The following is a 21,880-nucleotide window of genomic DNA, read 5'->3' as shown; positions in this document are numbered from 1 at the left end:
TCTTTAATATAGTCTTTAGTGTCAGGTTATGATTTCATTAAAGTTCCTAAACAAGGAAATATGTGGTTTGTGGTACAAATAAACATGCCCTGTGGTTCCATTTCTCTCCTGCTGGGACAAAAATCAGAAGAATAATTATGTTATCTTTTGTTAGTCTTGGAAGAATTATAATCAAATCTTTGCACCACCTAATTCTATGATGAACGACAAGATGTTTTCTAAATAAACAGTTGTAAAGGCCACATTCTCTTTTGAACTGGCATTTAGATATGAGCTAAATGGACAGAGTCAGATTTTCTGTAAGTTTTATATGCAGCAGTTTTGTGTAAATTTAATTGCAGGAAGATTTTAATCTATGAGACTTCATGGAGTTTATGTTGGAACGGAGTCCTCCTGACTCTATAAATCAAATAATTGCTGATCCCACAATAAATGTTTAAATTCTTAAAAATTGCAACTATATCTATATTGCTGTAATATAATTTTCAAAGTAGAGTGGCTGGCAGTACAAATAATGTATGTAATACCTACAGGGTGAGTTAAATTTTTAAAGAGACAAAGCAATCTCTTAAAATACTGACAGTATTTTGATTGCCATTCTTTTGAATGCATATTTTGATAATTGTATAAAATCTACAATCTTCTGTTCTTGAAGACATAAAAGCTTTGCAAATCTGCATCTATTAATCATCTTAATGAAACAGTTATGTTTGATATTTTAAGATGTTTCTGTTAAATTTCTCCATTCCAAAGCTGCTAGAAGATTTTAAGATCAAGAACGTATTTAGGAGAAGAAGATGAGCATTAATAAATGAAATGTTCCCACATTTCAGTTTGGGTTTGGATACTTAGGCAACATGAAGAAAAAACTGTCTTAGATCTATGCATAATATTTCAATGGAATCTAATGGATCACTCTAATCAAGCACAAAGCAGGGATTGTAATTGACACACATGAATGTGGAACCCCAAATAGACAAAATCCAACATCCAATAGTTAAACCAAACTGACAAAAATGTTATATTGTTAATGAATGATGCGATGCAATATGGAGGACAATGGTTAAGCAAGAGCAATAACTTGGCATACAAAATTTCACCATATTTAAACAGGCAGAGGCAGAGCTACAGTACCCCCACAGCAAACTGAAATTTCTCACACCAGAGCAATAAGTGATTCACAGTATTCACCACCCCTGTATGATACTTATCAAGCTCTTTGATTGTGAACTTCCACCAGACATGTTATGGACTCTTAATAAGATATAAAAGCACTTTGCTGTTTTCAACATTTCTGCTCCTGTCAAAAAACAAACCCACATGAACTTTCAACTTTGTATTTGTCCCACTTGTTGAGAAGACATTAATTGCAGCAAAGATCTGAGGAAATGAGCTGAATTGATGTATGTGAAATTGCACTACTCAAGCAATCTGCTTTTTTCTGAGGCTGCTTCTTGGTTTAAAGTACAGCATGCCAGGACCCAAGAGACCCAGAGTGCTTAAATAATGCCAGGAAGAACAGTTTTAATGATTTTTTGAAGTAAAAAAGAAGCCAAAGATTATACAACTATCCTGAAGTGTGTTTCGTAGAACACACCTCTGTGAGGCGACATATAAATTTTGCACTGATTACAAGCTCCTACAGGCTAGTGAACCTCAAGCTGAGTTTGTGGCAGTAAAGCAGCTGTAGGTGAAAATGAGCCACGAGGAGAATGCTCAGTCCAACTTCTGCTGGAGGAATGTCTATAATAACAAATGACCCATCACAACAGAAATATTTGTCAGGAAGGTCTTTATAGCAGTTAGTTGTGTTAAATGCAAGAGGAACAATAAAGAAAGTATGAGAAGGACTTCGTTCTTTCTAGACTTAACACTTAAAATCAATGATGTAAGAAAATTACTTTAAGTGAATGCCATTATTTAGAACCTCAACCTTTAACAGACGTAGACAACAAGTATGAGAATACATCAGCTACAGAATAATATTTGTGTTCTTCATGAAGGCCAGCCAAGTGAGACTGGACAGGATATGAACTCGCTAGTTTGGCAAGGAGGTTCATGTCAAGAATAGCTGTTATGTAAGAGCTGGCTTTATATTTTAGTTCCTTTGATATATTTGAATTAAGTAAATGGACTGGAAAGGACCTTTTAGTTTATTATCCTACCTGTGAAAGTAATCCTTACAAGATATTTAGGAAAAGGATGAATAAACAATGTAAATGCTTTTCAGGGTCCTGAGGGAATCAATAGACCTTAATAGGCCAGAGCAGTCTCACCAGGGGCGCACACATACACAGCTGGCCAGTGGGTCCAGGAGCCCCATTTGGCTCACGTTTGGAATGGCAGAACTCGATCCACATCACCAGCTGCCGTGCCATTAATAGTGTTTTAATCACCTTCCTTGACCCTTGTCCTTGCTCTTTTTAAAGCAGCTATACACAAAACACTTTAGAATCCTGGAACTATTGGAAATACATAAATCTGTTAAAATGATAAAAGAAGAAAACATCTACTAAGCCTACATAAAGACACCATTACTAGTGTCAAACTCCTAGCAGGCATTACTTGTTACCCTGCTATGTTTTGCAATACGGAAGAGCTGATAACAAAACCTGCCCAACTAAAATTGGATGGACTCTAAAGAAAAAGAAGTGTGTTTATGTAGTTTTAAATATAGTGGTTGGGTAGACAAATCCATCTAATTACATGAATATCAATTTTCAGAGACTGTCTCTTAGTTGTTTAGTCTGCATCCAGCTCTCCAAATGCAAAATGAATGCTTCTCTCTGCGTGTTCTATATTAGATGCACCATGAACAGCATTAGACAAAATATCGTGTGCAAACTGAGCCCTAATTGATTCAGGACAGGTCTTCTTTGCCTCTTCTGGATCAGTTGGACCCATTAGTTTCCTCCATTCTTCCACAGCATTTTCCTTTGATAAGACCATTATCACTGATGGACCCCTGTAAAATCAATATTAAAAAATTCTTAAACTATTCTGAGATGCAGTCTTAGGTTTAATGTCAGAGGTACCATGAAGGGTTATAATAAGCATTGAGCTGTCTTAATTTTATTAAGCTGCTTAAATATTAAAATTTGTTTTCGCATGTTTTGTTTAAGGAAAAATTCCGTATTTGAAAGCCAAAGAGATTATGATGATCAGATATTTGGATTTGGACTTCTTGTCCAAAAGACATTCTCACCCAATAATTTCTGAAGCAAGACAATACATACTGTTTTTATCAACTATGCTAACAATATTATGAGGAAGATATTTGTCCTGCATGAGGAGAAAAAGGATCCCATTGGAAAGCAGTTCTTTTCAGGGAAAATAAAATCCAAAATAAAACTATACTTAAGTTTGAAAAGAATTGTAAATCTCTCTTTTAAAGGAAGAGTATTCTGTGCTAGAAGCTACTAAACTTGCCAGAAAGAGCAACAGGTTGTAAAATCCTCGCACCAGTTATGGTGTAGCACGTTTTGTTGGCACTGTAAAAAGTGTGATGTCTACTTACATACCTCAGTACTGTAAACCAAGACACTTACTGTGTCATAAAATTCACCAGATCATCAAAAAAGGGTTTTCCTTCATGATCCTTGTAAAATTGTGCAGCCATTTCCCGAGTCAAAGATTGTTCTTTTACCTTTGAGATGCTAAATCCAGCCTCTTTAACTTTTTTCATTATTTCATCTAGAAGAATGACAAACAAGCTCATTTTTGATTTGAAATGGTTTAGATGCAAAAAATGCTATCCCCAAACACCCAAACTTTAAAAGTTTACGAAAATACTAGATGCCTTTTTCTAGAAAAAAATCACCAATAGCTATTAGAATTCTTCTTACAATATCAAACCAAATATGGATGACATAAGAAACACTTCAAAATAGGCAGAAACCATTGTCACTGCATTATCCATCTTGATGCACATATCGAACCCAGATTTTAATAAACTATGCCAATTGCATTCACTGTTGTTTCTCACATTAAATAGAATGTGGACTGTAGTTATAGTGCTGTATCAAACATCAACTGGCTGGCCGAAATCAATCTGGATTTTCACAAGAGGGGAAGATAGACTCACAAAAGCCAATTATGAAGTAGCATTAGAATGACTACCGAAATTTGTTAGGACAGAATAGAATAGTGCTAACTAGTGGGTCTAGGTATAGGATTTGTAAAGAGTGGCAGCAAACATCCTTAGGGCAAGATTCTGAATTCTACATAGTGCTCTTTTTATTCTATTTTTTTTTCTCCTTATTCCCTTAGACTGACAGTAAGTAAAATCAAGGATGGGAATGCATCTAACTGAGCAATGACCCCTTTTGAGTCAGTAGAGACACCTGCCTGAAATAAGTAATACAGGTTTGGCAAGTATCTCTCTCCTTTGACTAATAAAGATGCTGGGCAGTTAGTTTGCAGAAGTGCCTGGCCCTTAAACAGTTTAACTTAGCTAGGAACTCTCTTTCTTAAATTCACCACTATTCTAGTGAAGAAAGACCTTTAGGCAGCTTAAGCAAAAGAAATGTCACATTTGAGATCTCAATCTGAATTATGCAAGCCGTGTAAAAGCATTTCTCTGCACAGAAAATGTACTTCAGAGATATGATTTACTGCAGTGTGCATTGCTAATCCTTTGCAGAAATGATTACATCACTAGATATAGCTCATACTTTCTAAATGCCTTACCTTTATGAGTCTTAGCAGCATCAGGTTTGATTAGTGCAAAGGTATGTTCCTCAGGGAAGAAGAACTCTAGTTCCTTCCGAGCATCGCTGGGTGTAGAGCTGCCATGCAGCTGATTGATAGGTACATTTTCAAACGAAAACTGTGCACGCAAACTGAGAGTTGTTAAAAGAGTGAAGTTACTTAAAAGCATAGCCATTTTGAGCTCTGATCTATAATTAGCCTCAACCCAGGGAATATAAATTAGTGTTGATCTGGAAATGTGAAATGTGAAATATAAACACTGGTGTTGTTATATTTCCAAGAAATACCATTTATTTCTTAATGAGATGGCACTTCTGTCAGCAGCAGGTAAGGTGATACCATTGCAGTTTCCTAGAGCAATGTGATAAGCAGGCAGAACTAAGGTGTCTGTTTATAAACCGTGTAGGAGAAACTTAGTCACAAACAAAATATTCTACTGATGCAAAGTTTTCAATAAGCTATAAGAAAATCTTAGTGGTATTTCAAGAAAAAATAATGGCGGTATTTTAAGACCCCCTCCCCCCAACTATTAAGAATATGTATTACCAGCATTTTTTCTCTGACTCAAGAGTTCCCCTTTCAGTTCATTGCACTTTTTAAAACTCAGATTTTAATTGTGTTTAGCAGCCATTATATCTCAAAAAATGCTGAGGTTCCTATGTGTAATACACTACTACCTCCAAGAAAAGCTTAAAAAACTGCAGAAATGCGTATCTGTTTCCAGATGGTGGCACTATAGTTACACTGGTTGGAATGTGGAATGAGATGAGAAGTATGAAGGTAAGTTGAAGGCTGTGAATGATGGTTTACTTCTGTGACTATTACCTCTCTGGATTTTCCCTGGCCTCTTCAAGGATCTTTGGGCCTAGTAAATTTCTCCAGTGTGATACAGCATTTTCTCGTGTTAGAGCCAATATAAGAGTTGGACCACTGTACAAGGGGAAAAGTACCATTAAGAAAACAAACAAACAAACAAACAAAAACCCCAAAAAACCAAACAGAAACACCTCTCTTGGAACTTTTAAAAAGTAATTTGATTATATATAGCCCAGACTAGGAAAATGAGCCCCAGTATTGGGGGCCCTCTAAAATTGATCTGATTATTTAAACACGTACAGGCTGATAAAAGCTTATGGGGCTTAAATATGAATTTAAATTGCAAAGTTGCTATGTTTTGTCACAATGGCAAGACAGAGAAAGACTGATCATGCTCCAGCCGTGAAGGGAATATCCAAACATGATTCATTTCTCTTCCCCAAGTTATCCAGCACATGGCCTGGTTGAAGATTTCAGAGCTCTCCAACACACAACCTAAATGCAGCCTTCTCTGAGCAGACCTAAACTGTTTTCACTCAAATCAGTGAACTTGGCCACTGACACATCATACATACAACAACATGGAATAGCTAGTTACTTTTAAGGCTTGATTTTTTATTTGTTGTAATTGGAAATTATTCCATTATCTGCAGTTATCTGTTCCTGTTTTGTGTTTTACTAAATTTTTAGACATGTGTATCTTGCAGCCATGCATTATCCAGGAAATATTCAACACCAGATTGGATGGGGCTCTGAGCAACCTATTCAGGTGAAAGGTGTCCCTGCCCATGACAGGGGTTGGAAATAGATGGGCAATAATGACCCCTTCCAACCCAGACCATTCTGTGAGTCTCTGATTCAACAATTATTTAATGTGAAAATTTCAGTCTTGTCTGATTCTATACAGAGTCTATAGATTTATGATCTCCTTTTTCATTCAACGTACCTGGTCATTTGCTCTAGAAGGACAGGGAAGTAGTCTTGATCTACATGCTCTTTGTAAAATGTACGTACTTGGTCCTCAGATAGAATTATTTCTTTCTGCATTGCTATTTGGAAACCATCATCCTTTATCTTTTGAATGATGGAATCTGTTAAATATATTTAAATAATGCTAAATTTCCATACATTCATTCATTTGAACACTTGTAGAGAAATGACATGGACTTTTCAATGATAATGTTAATTTTTTTATAGGTGAATTTGTTTCCTAACTAAAGAACAGGAAACTAATTTAAAGGAACTGCTAGGAGGCATCACTAGTTGCCTGGACACTCAGAAAACTGATCCTCATCATATTTAGGCTTTCTCCTGCTTAATAAACCTCAGTAGGAAATCCTGACTGAGAAATATGATACATGTTACTACCAGCAAAAGAAGCTCTAAGGAATTTGAATAGGTGAAATATTTATTTAACTAAGTCTTACAAGACCACATGGGTAAGTAAGCAGTATTTGGCACAAGTCAAAATTACCTACAAAATTAATATGTAATTACCTAAACATGAACTGCAGAACTGCTGCTCTAAGCAACATGCTAGACAACCATAAGTAACATAAATTCACAAGGAAAGATCAAAATTGTAGTCTTTCCGCTCTCTGCACATAAGATTGCTCAGCTACAGGGTTTCTCAAGTTAGAGAAATACTAATACTACTACTAATAAAAATACTATTTGAAATTGAGGAAGAAATGTAAATATATGACTAAGAAGAACAATAAACTTGTCTGGATGAAGCATCATGTAATGGGGTAGATTTTTTAAAATTTAATTTGTAAAATGCTGTCTGTTTAGAACTGCCTTTGAGCAGCACTGCCTCATGCAGCATAGAACATCTTGGGTTGGATATTTTTCCCCTTGATCTATCCTGAACCTGCTGTTCAAAAATATCAGCTGTTTTATTATGGTGAGAAATCTAGTCCCCTATACTACATTTGAAAATATGAGCTTCTCAGAGAGGTCTTCTAGAAATATTTCGTCTGCAGAATTTCTTGAAAAATTAACCAAAGGAACAAAATACCATTGACATTTGCATTCTCAATATATGAAAAACATTAACCTCATAACTTCATTCCAGACAAAGATTATTGCTGGCCTAATGCTGGAGAGACAGTATAACCTAAAAAATATTATTAATTGAGTTAAAATTTATAATTCTAAATTCAAAATATGAGAGTATTTATATACCCTTGATAGAAACTACAGTTACTAAGACTTACTTCGCCTTTCCTTCAAGAGAGTAGGTCTAATTATGGCCAAAGTCCTTTCAGCATTATGTCCTGCCTCATCAATATGAAAATTTGGGAAAAAGAAGGCAAGCTGTCTGCTGGCATCTTCAATACTGTCTTGCACATCACATAAATTTACCAGACTATCAGTTTCCTTGAGTCCTGGCAACCTGATGAAACATGAAGTAATACAGTATTTAAGTCACTGCTTAGTGTTAACAAGCTGAATTTTTGAAGACATACTTTCTTAAAATTTAGTGAAACATAATAGAATGTAAAACTAAGTTTCTATTAAATTCAGATTCATGAGTAAAGTAACATTTCTGAGAAGAGAATTATTAATCTTCTCAAAAAGTGCATGATCATGTGCTCTGAAGGAGAAACCTTAGCCAGGCTGCTTTAACAATTCCCCTCTAGCTTATCCAAAATAGTTTCTCTGTTTCATGAAATAGAATTATTATTGACAAGTGTACAGTGCACAATGCACAATCGATAGAAGTCTTTTGCTTAATTTATGTACAGCACGATCATAAAAATGATAGCACTACAGAGCTGTTGATAACAGAGACACTTCTCATTGTTTCTTGCCTGTTTGTTTAGCTGTGTAAATAAAGTCCCTCTTGGCCACTTGTAGAAAATGCAGTATTCCCCAGCTGTACTTTATTAATGCAGAAAGGGATGCAGCACGCATTGACAAAAATGTCAATTACTATAACAAATTAATTGTTGGACAAAGTATTTAAGTTCATGTTGCGTTAAGTAAATGTCTTATCTAAATATAAAACTTAATCCGATATTTGAATTTTTGTGAATACTCTATTGTCTGAGGCTGTGTATACAACTACCATCCTGAAAATTCTCCTCAAGCCCTTGGCATAGATGAAAAACACACATTTCAAGACACCATGGTTGTGAACATCTAATCGTAACAAATTTTTTTGTATCTTGGACCAGGGTGGGGACACAAACCCCAGTATGCTTCCTCTTCTCTGCTGGCTTTTAGAGTGTTCCCAGGCAGAAGAGCATGTCCCAGGCATGCCCTGGTCTGCCCTGGGCCATATCTACAGCTTTCCAAGGAACATAGGGGTAAACATGGGAAAGAGTGCAACCTTCAGTGCAGGCAGCGCAGGCAGTCCCATGGCATAGGTGACCTGGAATTGCAAGGACTACATCAGCTTTGAAGTGTGTCATTGTTCCAGTTGTTCCGAGAACCCACTGAAGGTGAGTTCAAAGAGATCAATGACCTTGGCTTGTCATCTTTAACTAGGAAGCAAAGAATTTCTGAATTCCGATGAGAACTGGGGTTGCATCTCTAGTGGTGGTCCTGTCCCTGGACCTGCACATGTGGGCACATCTGCATATGTAGGAACGTGCCTTGGTTTATGGTGTGCTCTAAACACTGTGACTGAATCTCAGATACACATTTTCACTGGTACTTACCTGACTGGCTCCTCAGGATCACCAGACTCACTTGTTTTTTGTAGTTCTATCCATTGAGGAATAGCACCAGTTGCTTCTTTTTTACTGATTATCAAAACATGGCATGGTCCACTCATCATGAATTGAACGAATGCATTAAAGTCAGGCTAAAAAACATAATATTCCCCCCTATGAATTGCAGGAACTCTGTCATTGGAAAGGAGACAATTATGCTTTTAAAGTAACTCATACATTCCTGTTCCTGAAACTGGCATTCACATACATTCCTCAGAACTCTGATATATTGTTTGGGAAGATTTTTTTATCAATCATTTGAGACAACATTATCAAATGTCCAAAAAGAAAGTAAATTGAGATAAATAAAGTCATATAACTGCTTTAAATAAGTACTAGATATTCTTCCAGATTAAAATGCAAATGACAAGAATGAAGAAAATTATCTAGAAATTCACTTGCTATGCTTGTGATATAAGCATATAGCATGTAGTGTGATATAAGAAACTGCAATACAGTTCCATGAATAATTTTTGAAACTAAAAATCATGTAGCTGGCTATAAATATAGAACACTGAGTTCTTTGCAAGACATTTGTAGGTTCTCCATTTCCTTTGCTATGTGCTTTTCACTTATTCAGTTTCAACTTTCAATCCTATAAAAATACATTTTCATCAGAAAAATAACTTTTGAAACTTGTGGTGTGAGTTGTTAATTTTATTTCTTTTTTGTATGTCACCTTTTTCTTGGGGATATCTATTCTCTTTTTAAATATTTGACTAAATCCTTACCAGCCAGCATCATGTCATTCCATATGATAGTTTTTTTCCTTTAATTATACGGGGATGAAGTATTCACATATATGGTTTCAATTCATTGCTTTTCTCTTACAATTATCTTCATATCTATGCATATTCTTAACCCATTTCCCAAGGTGGGCAAACTAGTCCCAAATTTGGCTGCTATTCCCATGAAGATGAGTTACTTTCACCTATTTCAAAACTGCCTCTGTCTAACCTGCAATCCCAGTTTTGCTAAAACTGAGCTCTTCTTGGCTTCTTGCAAGATCTCCCCGTTACTTCTTTTCTAAACCATAGTGCAGCCATCTAGTGATTACTATCAGTTTTCTTTCTTCTCTCTGACTTTAGTAGGAACCATCTCATCTCACTCTTATTCATTTAGAGTGCCACAGGAACACCTTCCAACCTTCTACTTCAGATTAGGCGAACCCTTCCATTTCTCCCTCTAATAAAATCAAACAAACTGTTTATTTGAACATATTTCCAGCCTCTGTCTATGTTACACATATAGCAGAAGGTATAAATATTTTCTAAGGAACTTCATTTTTTGTCTCAGATCCTTCTGAAGAGTTAATTTTAGTTATCACACTGCTAGAAAATATGACCATACCCAGGTGCCAGTTTGCTAGAACACTGCCATTTAATGGTGGACGGCATAATTTAATTATTTTCTTGAGCTTTATATCTGTCTTTAGCTATTTTTTTGTCTCCTAATATAGGACATGGCACAAAAACCAGATTTTGGCTGAGGTGCTTTCCCTCTCTACCTGTGCACATATTTATTCCCAGAACTACCCCATGATAAAATCTGGAAAGAAAAAAAATATAAAATGTAATATCACTTATTTTCTGGCTGAAAAGATATATGTCATATAGATATGCAGTCTCATATAAATCACATTGGATTTTGAGTTTGTGCCATATTTCAGCACGTAATAGCCAAGGTCAAGTAATTGCAGAAATAATCTATACATCACTCTAATTTTCTTTCCTACAAAGGTCACTAGGCATGTCACAACATGTTTTAAAATCAGTATAATTTTATTTTGACAAACAGCGTTATAAATTTAGCTCCATATCTAAGGATCACGCACATTTAGATAACAGAAAGAAGAAATAAATCTTTTAGTATTTAATTGGAGGTAATTTTAATTTGGTTGGAATATTGTATTGCTATATAGTCATATTTACATGAGTCAGTGGAAAAAAAGGGAGAGAGACTATCTCTTTTTTTACGTACTAAATCTACATTAACTCAGTTCTTCAATATACCTAAAATTTACCATACAGTGATTAACAATTATATGTTTTACCTGTTCCTTTCATTTATGTTTTTAGTTTGGTTTACCTCGTCTTTATTCCGGGCATAAAATACTCTGATTTGCTCTTCAGTAAGCATTCTCTCCTCGGCTGCTTCAATACCAAATCCTGCATCTTTAATCTGCAATTATTCAGTTATTACTCAGGGGAATTTGAAAACCGATACATGCAAAATCATATGTTATTGTAAATCTAAAGATTGATTAGCTTTGGAAACTATCTTAAATTTTAAATTCTCTGAAATATTCAAAATATAACTGCTATCTTTGCCTAAACTGAACTTTCAGTCTTTCAAAGCACTTCACCTAAATTCAGGATTACAATACTTCTAAGTTAATGTTAGAGAAAAAATACAGTGCAGTTCAATGTATGAAGTACATTCATTCAATAGTTAATAATCCCTTTTATTTCACCTTGATTAAACTCATTTAGATCACTGTAAGTGGTTTTCTTGCAATTTATGTTGCAAGAAATTATAAATTATATTGTAGCCATTGTAGTCACATAAATATGCACGTGTTAACAGTTGTATTAGGCTAAACTACTTGGCTTTAGAAACAGCAAATAAGGAAAAAATTAAATCTACTTTATGATTTTCTGTTTTAAGCTAGGTTACTGCACTAAATGCAAGCATTTGTGAGAGGTGCACATATGACTTGCATCAAAGTTCACAGTCCATTGGTATGAGGTTTGTACCATATACTGATATTTCAACAGCCAAGGCAGTATCCAGCCCCAGTACTGATGACACACCAATATTAATTGTGTGCCAGCACTCTGCTCTGTAAAAGCCCCTGTGGTGCTGCTGGATGTTTTCAGCCTGCCCCAACAAAGCTGGCTGTGCATCCTGTGTTGGAGAACACACCTCATCACCCAAGTAGCAGCTGCTCCAGCTAAAATCTTTTTAAGAATTCTGCTTTTTATTTTTTTTTTTTTTGCCTTTACTGAGTATCCTTCCTTTCTAGCTAAGGTAAAGTAATTAAGAATTTTTCTTTGCAGAAAGAATTCATATAGCACTCTGATTCCCTTTCCTGCAAAGTTCACTATCCCTGTCATAACACTTATTTTACAATTCTTTTAATTTGGTCTTGATATATATTGTTATAAGGCTTTTTATTTTTTCATAACAGAAGCAATATGAATCAATGTCTAACCTCTGCTGGCACAGAATATTAAAGCAATAGTATAAATTTAAATATTGTATTGTTTCAGGTAAAAATTATTGTGCTTTTATCATCCTTAGCAGAGAAGCTTTATCAGATTCTGTTCCAAAGTCTGGGCATAAATTAGGATCTACTTAACCTTACATTTTGCTATTATGTCTCTTAAATAAATAGAATAAATGAATACTTTAAAATTCTCTCTACCTTTTTTTTAATTTCTTCTACACGTCCTGCTAAGACATCATCAGGTTTTATAATTCCGACAGAATAAGTAAGTACTTCTGAAAAAGGGAAAAAATAATGTGCTAAGTAACACATTCATCAAAATAAAGGGACTGGACCTGAAGTTTACAGTTAAGCATTTGACTGTAACTCAATCAGATCCCAAAAACTGTAGAAGAATTTAAGATCGTGATAATGGAAACAGCAGACTACTACTTGTTACCAATACTACAAACACTTAATGAAACTGCATGTTTTGCAGAAAGTATTCCTGCCAAATGTTAGTGTATTACAATGTCTGAGAGATCCCCTAGCCTGAAGGTGAACCTGAGCTAAAGCTCTGTTTTCTGATTTTCTATAATTTTAAGGTTTTGGGGATTATGTGAAGTCTGTAGGTAATTGTTAAATGACAATACCGTACTTCTCGGTCTCAGAGGGTTTATGAGAAAAAATATAGGCTAAAGCTGAGGTCAGGAATATGCCAGCTGAACCATACAATTAAAAAAAACAAAACAAAAACAAAAACAAAACATGAAGAGGAAGGAAAAGGGATGCCACTGTGATCAAATGCCTCTCACAGGGAAAAGAAAGAGCAAGATCAAGAAGAATGAGAGGATGGAGGAGTTTGTTCCATCTCAGGGTTGTACAATGACATTCTCTGCATAGATGAAGCAGTAGGAACATTCAGTAACCACAGATAACAATAAAAATAGAAAAGATGCAGGTCTCAGCTAATGAAAAACCTGAGATAAATCACAGACAGGACTTTTCAACAGGATGGTGCTTATTTTTCAATCTTTTTGGAAGCTTATCCTACTACTGTGGATTTATGTTCTTTTTTAAATCTGTTATCAAATCTAATCTGGTGAAAGAGTAATCTGAGAGAAGGCATGCCATTGCTTCACAGATTAACTCTTATAGTCTTCTCAGGCTGGCTTTATCTTGATACTCCAGCTCAACAGAAGTACACCTCTCACACAGGGATGTGTAGAAGTGCCTTTCAGGCCTTAACTTTACACAGGAAAATTCCCTGGCACATATCACTTCTGTCTAAAGTCTGAAGGTTCTTAGTGTGGTGGTGAAAATGTTGATGCTGACGGTCCAGTACATTAATTCCTTACAGAAGAAAGCTCAATCATAGCATTTTGTTAACACACCCAAAAGAAGGGCTATTAGTGCTAGACATAGACAATTATTAATCAAACGATGTTTGTTCTCTTTGTTTCTGTTAACACTTCTAAAATAAATAAAATATATTTACCCTCCTCTACAGCCTCCTCAGCAGACCCTTCTGATGAACCTTCATGAAAAATGAGTTCTTCTACCTAAGGTAATTGCAAATGGAGTAAAAGTGCATCACCAGTGCAAAAGTAAAGTCACCAAACACAGCTGTGACATCTTTATAACACATTTATTTTAATGTAAGAATGGATTTGCTACCCTGGAAAACAAGCAATTCTAAGAAGGACCTTTGGTCAGTCTGATTTTCCTTAACTGAGTTTCAGTTAAAAAGCTCTTTTTGTGGAGTTCTTTCATTTCCATTTAAACAAAACAAGCAATGAGACATGATTATTTCCCATGCTTTTGTTTCATATGATGTAGTTCCTAAGCTATATATTAAAAAATACTTAGTCCTGAAAGAAAAAAGATTGCTAAAACATTTATGCGCTAGTGGCATTTCATCCATCTCTCCATTTCTTACATTGCTGGGCTAACCTGTAAATTTGTTAAGTTTATATAAAGTACCATAATGGAAATTTGGGGGTTTTGAGGACAACAAGCAACAAGGGAAGATTTGCTCTGCTGCTACTGTGAATTCCAACAATGGGATCTTTCACAGTGCAGGCTATTGAGGTGAGACTGAGCTGTCCTTATGTCCTCATGTTACCTGGAATTCAGGAGTCAAAGGTGATAGAATACACTTGTTGAATGGCCTTTGTTTTTTGTAGCAAACTGGATTAATTAGGTACAGAGCAATCCCCATGGCTTTGAGCAAACTGATCTAGTGAAAGGTGCCACGGCCTGTGGCAAGAGGGGTGGGGCTAGATGATCATTAAAAGCACATTAGAACCCAGATAATTTTGCTTGATTTCTAAAAAATAGGTGCATCATATACATAATTTTATTGTTAGGACCAAAATGCAAAAAATTAAACATTATTGAAACACCATCATAGACATTTAGAGAAACAGTGTAAGTGTACTAAAAATGTACATTTATGCATGAGTATCTGGTTTGTCAGTACCTCAGCACGTTCCTTCATTCCAGCTGCAATTTCCCTCTCCTCTTGCACTAAATCTGTTACTATCTTAGTTATGAGAGGAGCATTTACACCTTTCACCATTGCAAGAATTTTACCATGCTGTTGAAGAGAAAATAACACTCTCAGTGTGTTTTCATCACTTAATTTACAGATTTACTCGAATTTTTGAAACATGCAATATCTTGCTAATTTTTTCCAGCTACAGGATCATTTCTTATGCCCACTGAAGGGAATATCAAAGCTACTACTGCCTCTATTATTTCAGAATGAAACTTTTGTGCATTTAATTCCTTGTTTCCATCTTTACCAAATTTTCCATTTATATTTCTAGGCTCAATACTAATAATACAGTTGGAAGCAAATGCAAATATGGATTTTATTTGTTCACAATTTATATAACGTAGAGTTTTCCATCTTTGTTTGTGTGTGTGTGTGTGACTTTTCACTGCATTCTCTACCACATTCAGGTGCACAGTAGCGAAGCTAATGGTGACCAAAAATACTGCTAACATTTCTAGGCAGCATTAAGATTCAAACCTGAAAGAGTCCTGAAAGTGTCATTATCTTTGGTCCTCACTTAGGGAAATTCAAATCCTGACACCCTCAAGTTAAAACAACCCCCATCTCTTCTTAAGTGAGCAGTGCGCTACAGCTGTGTCCTAGGAGAGCCAGCTTTCTGTGTCCATCAGTGAGAGATAATAAATATATTATTAATTGCTACAGTTCCTAAAGTATGAAAGCACAATTTAATCTGTTACCTTAAAAATCTCATAATGCCAGGAAATGTAAACTCTCTTTCCATGATGAAAATGGTGCATAAAATAATCATTTCAGTGTAACCACATGTAGCCACTTTATGTAAGGCAAACCTGGAAAACTTACCTGGATTTCTGACTAACTACCAAAACAGTGACTACCACAATTCTTCTGTGGCTGTATGTGCAACAGCTACAACAAAAATGTGCTTGAGAGCCACCAGATTCAGACATGAGAAATGGCTCAAGTAAAAACCATCAGATAGTATCATCCTCCATAATGTAAAATGTAAAGATATACAGCTTCACATAAATTTTAAAATCTATTGAAAAGTTAAGGCAGAAGTAGGCAGCACATTAAAGGAAGCTGATGTCATGTACTTACAACACAAAAAAGAAACACAGGTTCACAGCTCTTCCTAAATGGTTTCAGAATTTCAATGCTGTCAGCTTCTGCCTGAAGTCAGACAAAAAAGATTTGCTTATGTAAGTATGTATGCATATGCATATATAAAGAAAACCTTTTTACTTGCAGGAAAACACCACTCTTATATACTTTGGTGTTGCAAACTCAAACTGCAGTCCTAAATACAGCTAACAGTCCTTACAGTGATGAAGAAACAGCTGTTTTGGTAACATGGGATTGTCCTCCCTTTGTATTACAGCAGTTAATCATGGAAAAATATCATCTCTTGATACTATTTTCTCATGTAGGTTATAATAACATATATAAATGAAGAAGTAGCCCATGTAGTCTTAATGGAAGAGCTTATCCAGTGTATTAATTTGTTTGTGAAACGTGGTCAACTGTATGAGATAGTCTTGGAACGTAACTCCCTGCCTTTTTCATGTAGAAAAACAATTAATGTTTTTCTGAAAAGTTCTTTCATCATGGAATCTTAAGTTTTCACTAATGGGAAAAAGGATGAACTTGGTCAACATCTTGGATAAACCGAGTCTTTGAAATAAATTTATCTACCTTAAACAGGAGGTATAATACACTCATATATATATATACTGATAGTGTAAGCAAATATTTTTACTACTACGGTTTTGGGATTTTTTTTTATTTCCCCATTTTTGTTTTCTTCAAAATGAAATAAAAGGTAACATTTGCAAAAAAGATGCAACAGTTTTTCAGGGATGCAAGAATTTTAAATGCAATAGTCCATAATGCAGAGACCTAAAACTAAAAGTCATATAGTCTGGCTTTTGAATATTTCTTCAATCTCATCAAGGAAAACAAAATATTGTGGGATATCAGCTCTTTTTTATTATAGCTTCTTACATATTTATTGCCATTTCTAATCTACTTCTAAGCAAAGTCTTATGAGGATACATGCAGGGAAAGCAAGCAGGCCAAAATTATGGTAACTCAGTATAAGGACAGTGAAATGAAAGCTTATGCAGATCAGAAGATATATTTAAATCAAAATGTAAATATGTGTAAATGTAAATATCACACACAGGATTTTTGTCCTTACCACAGCAAAATGTAGCACATTGTCTTCACTAAAGTCGTTCCTTAGTTTTTTCAATAAATTCAGCACAGCTTTGCAAGGACCACACCAAGCTTGATACACATCTATTACTAAAATGTAATAGTTTGGAATTACAAACAGATGACTTGAGGAACTTATAAAATGAGACATTTATGATGGCACAGAAGCAGCACTGGGAGGGCATTCACATGGATCTTTCAGTCCTCTTCTAGACAATGAATGTATCATGAATACATCAATGGGTTCAGTGGACACATTACTGGATGCACACTCTTTAATTTCAATTACTTTTGACGTTAGAAACCTACTTCAGAATACTCTTTGAGATGATTAATCAAAATAGCAACTTTTGTCTCATATTCCTTTTCCTTTTGTTTTCTCTTCTTCTTTCCCACTGTTGGTTTTCTTTCTTATCTACACCGTTATTCTACAGGATTTTCACCTCCCTGAGCCTTTGACTATTACTCTCCTTCTGTAGACATGATCCTGTTACAGATTTTTTTCTTTTACTAAAAAACTGTTCCTAGGACACCTAGGAGGCAGTTAGTGGACTAAATGAACTAAAAACTGGGAATAATGCATGTCATGCATTCTCTAGAATGCTGCAAAAATTATTTAGTCTGTGAAAGATTTTACACACAGAAGCATCCAACTCCCTACCATGGAGAATACCGTATTGGAAAGGTATTTTCTAAACACTGGTGTACAGCAGAATATAAAAATAAAATTTAAATAAATACTGTTTTGATGAGTATTTATAAGATACTGTATATTCATAATTGTAATGTATGATCTTAAAAGTGTTTTCCAAATGAAAGAATTGTATGGTTCAATGGCTGTATGATATATTGTTGTAAATATATATTAATATAGCTTTTCTTTAAAAGATGCTAGTCTTCTAGAGTATCTATTAAAGCTAATATATAAATATGAAAACATGCACATATGTCCATGAAAGATTAAAAATAAATTATCAGCTGTTAGTACCTACTATACCCTTTATCTTCAACATTTCATCCCACTGCTCTTCATCAGTTATTGTGGTCTGAAACAAAATTAATTAACATTTTAACATTCTAAAAAGGCAGAAAAAGCATCTATTTCCCTCCAAAGTTGTTCAAGTAATTAAGGTTTATACCTGGAGGTGAATTTCTTTCTTCTTGCCAGCCATTTCCCTGTGATTATAGGAAAAATATTGAAATCTGAAGCATTTAAAAAGTTTTAAAAGACCATGTGATTTTTATGGTTCTCAAAGTATCTCTGCCTTCTGAGTCCCTTAGCAATTAACTCAGCTGAAGCCCCTACAATGATGGTAGTTTATACTCTGCTTTGGAATTCTGTGGAGAAATATGCAGCTTGTTTGCAAAACCCACATGGCACAAGAAACAGAAGAAAATTTAGTATCTTAATCTGTTAGGGTGTGCAAAAGTTTTGACCTCAACAATCTTTCAAGCTTATAATCACTCTGCTCAGAATAGCCACAGGCACTTTGATGGGAGGATGACAGCTCCTGTAACACTGGGCCATTTCAGAAAAATATTGATTAAAGAGCTTCAACTCTAATAACATCAAATCAGTCTTCCTGTCTGCTGGGATACATAATACTTGTGTCCCATAACTAAACTCCCAAACTGAATCCTGATATGTTTATCATTCTGTCATTAATAAATAATGCCCTGCATATATTTATGATAGACAATTAACTGTGAACTGGACAGAAGAACAGCTCTGATGCATATGTGTATGGAGTTTGACTTCAGCATGGGCAGCTTGAGTTTCTAGAGTTCTTGGTTAAGACAGTGGTCTTTGCCTCAGGGAAAATGATAGTGCCCCCATGAATGTGACCTCCTCTTGCATTGTGTTTGAGAAGTCAGCCAGCAAATATGTCCAGGGTTTGAACTATCCTGATAAACTCACTAAAGGTGTTCCCTTCACAGCACAGATTGAGGCGTAGGAGAGAATATGAGAACTCTTAATCTTGTGCTTGTTTCACATTTCATGTAAAAGTGTTGGTAAGGACTAAAATTTTAAATGCAGGATTTCTTCAAATCCTTTAAACCAGGTGATGGTAGAAAGCATGGCATTAATTCATATCCTTTAAAGACTCTAAGGAGATGATGCTGACTACTGACACTAGAGGGAACTGGCAGATGGAAATATGTCTTACTAGCAGGAAATCTTCATCAAAATAACCTATCTTTCATTGTTACCTTCTGTCACTGAGCAATGACAATCAACTCTTTGCAAGATCAGTTCTGCAAAACATAAACCAGTGCATGAAAATGGTTTATACATCCCAATCATTCTACACATGCTCTCCAACTAAAAATATACAGTCATACACACTCAAATGGCAAAGCAAAGCGCTGCAGCACAGACATGCTGCTGTATGAAAGTATGCAAATGTGCACATTAGTTTGGCATAGTAGCTGTATGTGACAGACATGCGAAGACTACATGTGACATCTATACTTTTAATTAAAATTTTCACATAACGTTCCCTCAGTAATGCAGTCAGTACTATACTGATTAAGCCTGAACAGACAAGCAGGCTTTCTCCTTTTCTATGATATGGGCAATATGCTTCTCTAACCTTGACAAAAAGCATTTTTCTAGCCACGCTTCATCATGGATGTGCAAACTCTGCATCTCTTACTACGCTCTTTACAACCAAAACTGCCTCCTTGAACTAGTCAGACATAAAAATAGACCTGGGTGCACACTCAGATACACTGTCAAACTGATACTCAAATATGCAGAGCCTTTGCACAGAGCCATTCAACATCTTAGCACAAACCCTCATCACACATACACACATGAAGATACCCAAGAGCTTCTGAGATTTTGACATGCTGCTGTGTGTATGTGCTTACAGACGCATAACACCCTGAGCATAAGCTCTTGTGTGTGACAGTGGATCCTTGGGAGTTGCTAGGTGGCACTCTGGTGGATCATCTGCCCACACACACACAGAGAAACATGTGTAAGTGAACAAATGCACACATGTGGGCCTGTTCAGGGCTGACGCTGCTCTACACCAGATGTGGTAACCAGTAAGAGCTCCCAGACACTCGTGTGGTTTGACACACACCCTCCACAGTAAGCACACCACAGCACAGTGGCTTGGGTACCACTCAGCCCTGAGCTGGGAGTCCACTCAGGAGCACACAGGCCCACCCAGCCCACTTTGCACCTATCTTGGAGCAGCCACTCGCCTGGTGACACTCTGTGCCACCCAACTGCCGCTCCTCAACGGCCCCAACGGCCTCTCCCATCCTTTATCTGCCCAGCCCCATCTCTGCTCCATCTCCAAGGGTCATTTTCCCCCCATCACCCTGTTTTATCAGTTTGGGGTTGACATGGCACAGACAGCTGTGGCTGAGAGGGAAATGGAGTGAAAGGTTGGGAGGAAGCGTCACCATTTTCTCTGTTTTCTTTACCCTAGGGAAAGTCAGTCTTATCCTTTTAACATGTGAGAAAATTAGTCTTGTCACCTAATTAATGATCTGCCTTCACTCTGTCTTACTTGCAAATTGTGAGGCAATGGAGACTAAAAGAGGAAGCTTTTAGTGGCAGTCCTAGTGACCAAAAAAGGGTCTCAAAAGCCAAATAGTGGTGACTGCCCATGCTCATGCAGTATCAGTACAGGTCTGTCATCATGCTGGTGCAAAACAAAGTTACCATTTTAAAGATGCACATTTGCACCTCAGCAGTCCCCAAAAAGACACAGAAGATAAAGGCAAAACTTATTTATACACTTAGAAAGCACAATTCCACAGTACAGTGTGGTGATTTTTATCTTACAGGCATTGTAACTGGTGGGAATTTCTTTGTGAAGGTAAAGGCTTGAGAAGGTTCACAAAACAAATGTTGGTGTCTCTAAACTGCACACATTTCACATATGCATGTTGTTACAGAGCTATAAATTGTCCTTGTATCCAATTTATTTTTGAAACCCTGCCCAAGCATACTCTGTCCTGTCATGTCTGTCTACCACATCTTAAGAAAATCTAGTTTGAGTGACTTTCTTGTAGCTTTTCTTGAGCATTCTTCTGCTGCTTACCAAAGCATGACTTGCAAAGCCCCAAAGAAACTTTTATTTCGTGAAAATAATATGAAGAATAAAGTAGGGAAAACAAGTTCTTAGAGGCACTAGAATAGATATTCTTCCTCACAGTTAAATCTTCCCAAACTGACGGATGTTCATTCTGCAGCAGTGGCAATGAGGCGGTGTTTCCACAGAGTTGCAGCAGTTTTCAAGGCTGAAATTCTGCCTAACAACTTGGATTAGATCAGCTAGGTGGCAAGAGAGATTTCGTATTCAGATTGGAAATAATGTGTTTATATGGCCAACATAAATCACTTCCTACATTTTTTACTGGAAAACCCTAACTTTGGAAGTAGTACAAGCTCTGCATTAGCCTGCTTTGGAGTAGGAGAGTGCCACCAAATAATCTTTATTTTCCTGCATGAAGTAGAAAAACCACTTTTGAAACCTTCAGAGACGTACAAAATTGGAAAGAACTACAAAAGATGATATATTAATCCAACCGCCATGTGGAAGTTAAAGACTCAACGACTAGGCTATGTTTTTGGGGTTTCCTTCACAAACTGCTGACTTTTTTATCCATACCACTTTCTTCACGAACAGCCAGTGTTTTATATAT

General features: G+C 36.0%; 1 protein-coding gene across 8 annotated transcripts; it reads right to left on the bottom strand.

Moving 5' to 3' along the window:
• Window positions 1–1,775: 1,775 nt before the first annotated feature.
• NME8 (NME/NM23 family member 8) lies at window positions 1,776–20,483 on the bottom strand. 8 transcript variants are annotated; one of them, XM_064418572.1, is made up of 17 exons: window positions 20,429–20,483; window positions 19,424–19,468; window positions 18,352–18,388; window positions 18,201–18,258; window positions 17,196–17,302; window positions 16,097–16,168; window positions 14,939–15,055; window positions 13,955–14,018; window positions 12,676–12,752; window positions 11,337–11,429; window positions 9,195–9,340; window positions 7,746–7,924; window positions 6,473–6,617; window positions 5,536–5,640; window positions 4,690–4,841; window positions 3,549–3,693; window positions 1,776–2,965 (listed from the first exon to the last, which is right to left on the bottom strand). In XM_064418572.1, exons 3-17 carry the CDS (start codon window positions 18,382–18,384, stop codon window positions 2,743–2,745), a joined length of 1,716 nt encoding a protein of 571 aa, XP_064274642.1. In that variant the 5' UTR covers window positions 18,385–18,388; window positions 19,424–19,468; window positions 20,429–20,483; the 3' UTR covers window positions 1,776–2,742. The 8 variants fall into 8 exon arrangements, with proteins under 8 accessions (XP_064274642.1, XP_064274625.1, XP_064274679.1 ...); XM_064418555.1 differs by having other exon boundaries at window positions 20,407–20,476; XM_064418609.1 differs by having other exon boundaries at window positions 19,381–19,468; window positions 20,429–20,447.
• Window positions 20,484–21,880: the final 1,397 nt, after the last annotated feature.

This window comes from Passer domesticus, chromosome 1, assembly GCF_036417665.1.
Source record: "Passer domesticus isolate bPasDom1 chromosome 1, bPasDom1.hap1, whole genome shotgun sequence".
In the NCBI taxonomy this organism is placed as follows: Eukaryota; Metazoa; Chordata; class Aves; order Passeriformes; family Passeridae; genus Passer; species Passer domesticus.
This window is presented reverse-complemented; position numbering and strand designations above follow the sequence as displayed.